Below are 2500 nucleotides of genomic sequence, written 5' to 3' on the forward strand. Positions count from 1 at the left end.
GCTACAGTTAGCATTAGCGCTCGCGTTCTTAACGTTTATATTCCAGCACAGACAAACAGAACAAAACAAACACGAACACAGTCAAACACCCGCATAAAAGCACGCTTCGAGACGCTTACAGTTAGAATCTGTCATTGTGTTCGTGCGGGTGTTGTTGAGGCCTGTTAGCATCAGTGCTATCATGCTAACCGCTGCTCCACCTCATAAATGGCGCGACGCTCGCGCGCACGCTCTCTCTCTCTCTGATCATCATCATCATGTCAACCTTACCGCACACATGAGCTCAAAACAGGCCGCTCAGTCAGTCAGTCAGTGTTTAGTCGTGTATGTGTGTGTCTGTGTGTCAGCAGCCATTTTGCTCCGCAAACACTCAAAAAACCGGTCCATAGGAGCGGATAAACGTGTCAGACGCGCGCATTTCTCAGTGTGTCTCGCGCGCGAGCTCATGTTTGTTAGTTTGTCATTTTTTTGAGCTCATGTTTGCAGCAGTGTCTCTTTACAGTGAGAAACACACGTCACTCATCGCTCACCCGCGGCGCGCTCCTGCAGTCCGTCAGTGTTTGTTTCGCGGGGTTCACGCGCGTCCGCGGCGCGCGCTGCTTCTGTCGCTCGTGTCGGTTGTTATTCCTGTGTCACCGGGCTAACCCAGTCCATCACCCACTCACCCAGCACTAACTGACCCGGTGTGTGATGATTTTAATGCTCAATTGATCTGCGGTTCTTCTAGAATGCCGCGCGGCCCGTCTGATGTTTAAATGCCCGCGGCCGCGTCTCAAAGCCTCAGAGTAGCGTGTTGCCTGCCTAGACCACACCACTGAGACTCGCGGCCAGGATTCCCGAGCTGCTGGTGGGAATGTTTACCTGAGTTTTGATCAGACAGTGTGTGTGTGTGTGTGTGTGGTGTTGTTATTCCAGCAGGAGGCGTCAGTGAGTGACAGCGCGAGCACCAGACCCGGAAGACGATGACGTCATCACATTGTCACGTGTCTTAACGTGAGCTTCACCATCAGATGAACATTCGAAAGAAGTTGCTCTATATTTCCACAATAATAAACAAGCCCAAATCTGTCTATCTGTATTATTAAACCAACTGAAAACGCTTTCATATTTTGCATTATAAAACACTGATCAGATATCTGACCACACACACACACTCACTCTCTCTCTCTCTCTCTCTCTCTCTCTCTCTCTCTCTCTCTCTCTCTCTCTCTCTCTCTCTCTCTCTCTCTCTCTCTCTCTCTCTCTCTCTCTCTCTCTCTCTCTCTCTCTCTCTCTCTCTCTCTCTCTCTCTCTCTCTCTCTCTCTCTCTCTCTCTCTCTCTCTCTCTCTCTCTCTCTCTCTCTAGCTCTCTCTAGATGTGTTCCTGGATGTAGTTGTGTGTGAGACACCACGTGATGAACTGTGTGAAACAGCACCATCTGCTGGAGAAATATGAGCATATTAAATGTGCTGTATCAAAGAAAAGTTTAAGTTTTAAATCATCATCATCATCACTGACAAAAACAACATGCAGGACCTGTTTTCAAAAGCAATTTACTTTTTCAACACATGAAAGGAAATAGATTAAAAAAAACATATCGGAGAGCAGTTTTGTCCTTTGCAGAGGAGTTTACACAGGGCGATATGAAATGAAGAGTTCACACAGTCTTGTTTATACACACTACTTCATTTCAACCGCAAAAGGAACGCACCATTGAAACATTTACACACAATAAAATCCTCTCGGTTTTTCTCAGGAGTAAAACAATAATACTCTTTTAAGACAGCACATTTTCTGAAAGGATCCATCTAGGAATGAATATTTTCCACCCCGTTTCCGCACAAGAAATCAAATCCAGGACATTTACAAACACGTCACTAACACAGGGAATGAGGGAAGTGTCCGTTCGGATTCGGGAGAGACACGGACACATCGAGGAAGAGGAGCAACCGAGGAAGAGCTGCCCTTGTGCAAACCTACTGTAAACAGAGGGGTGTGTGTGTGTGTGTGTGTGTGTGTGTGTGAGCTGTGCTTGTACACCGTCAGTGGGTGGAGTCACGAAGCCACGCCCACAGGTAAGGATTGATTGACAGACTGTGCTCATCATTGCTCAGAGACGCCGTCTCGTACATTTAAAAAGAAAACAGTATAAAATGTCATCAACCCCCTCGGTATTAGTACAGGACCATATCTATGACTTATATATTCATATTTATAGATATTTATATATGTATAGATATATACAACACTCCGCACTGGTAGTCCGTGGCGTGTGTGTGTGTGTGTGTGGCTAGTACACCCAGGACACGGGCACCCACTGCGCAGTGCTGCACACCAGGTCGATGGCCTCCTCCAGCATGCGGATGGTGTCGTCGATCTCGTTATTGATGACCGTCTGATCGAAGTAATGAGCGTATGAGCGCTGGAGCGCCTCTGACTCCTTCTGGAGCCGCTGGAGAGACTCGTCCTGAGGAGCACACACACACACACAGCACTGAGTACACTGATATCTGAACACAA

General features: G+C 47.3%; 2 protein-coding genes across 2 annotated transcripts in view; both read right to left on the reverse strand.

Moving 5' to 3' along the window:
• Positions 1-855, reverse strand: part of LOC309513639 (ubiquitin carboxyl-terminal hydrolase 9X-like) — a 53448-nt gene extending 52593 nt beyond the window's left edge. The window contains 1 exon segment of the mRNA XM_082189570.1: positions 531-855. The gene's annotated coding sequence lies outside the window, so the exon portion shown is untranslated.
• Positions 856-1516: 661 nt separating this feature from the next.
• Positions 1517-2500, reverse strand: part of caskb (calcium/calmodulin-dependent serine protein kinase b) — an 88093-nt gene continuing 87109 nt past the window's right edge. Inside the window, exon 26 of the mRNA XM_082190128.1 lies at positions 1517-2447. Within this exon, the coding sequence (XP_082046254.1) occupies positions 2271-2447 (177 nt within the window). The 3' untranslated portion in view covers positions 1517-2270. The remainder of the gene's footprint in view (positions 2448-2500) is intronic.

Source organism: Leuciscus leuciscus (genome assembly GCF_965113295.1).
Source record: "Leuciscus leuciscus genome assembly, chromosome: 14".
Taxonomy (NCBI): domain Eukaryota; kingdom Metazoa; phylum Chordata; class Actinopteri; order Cypriniformes; family Leuciscidae; genus Leuciscus; species Leuciscus leuciscus.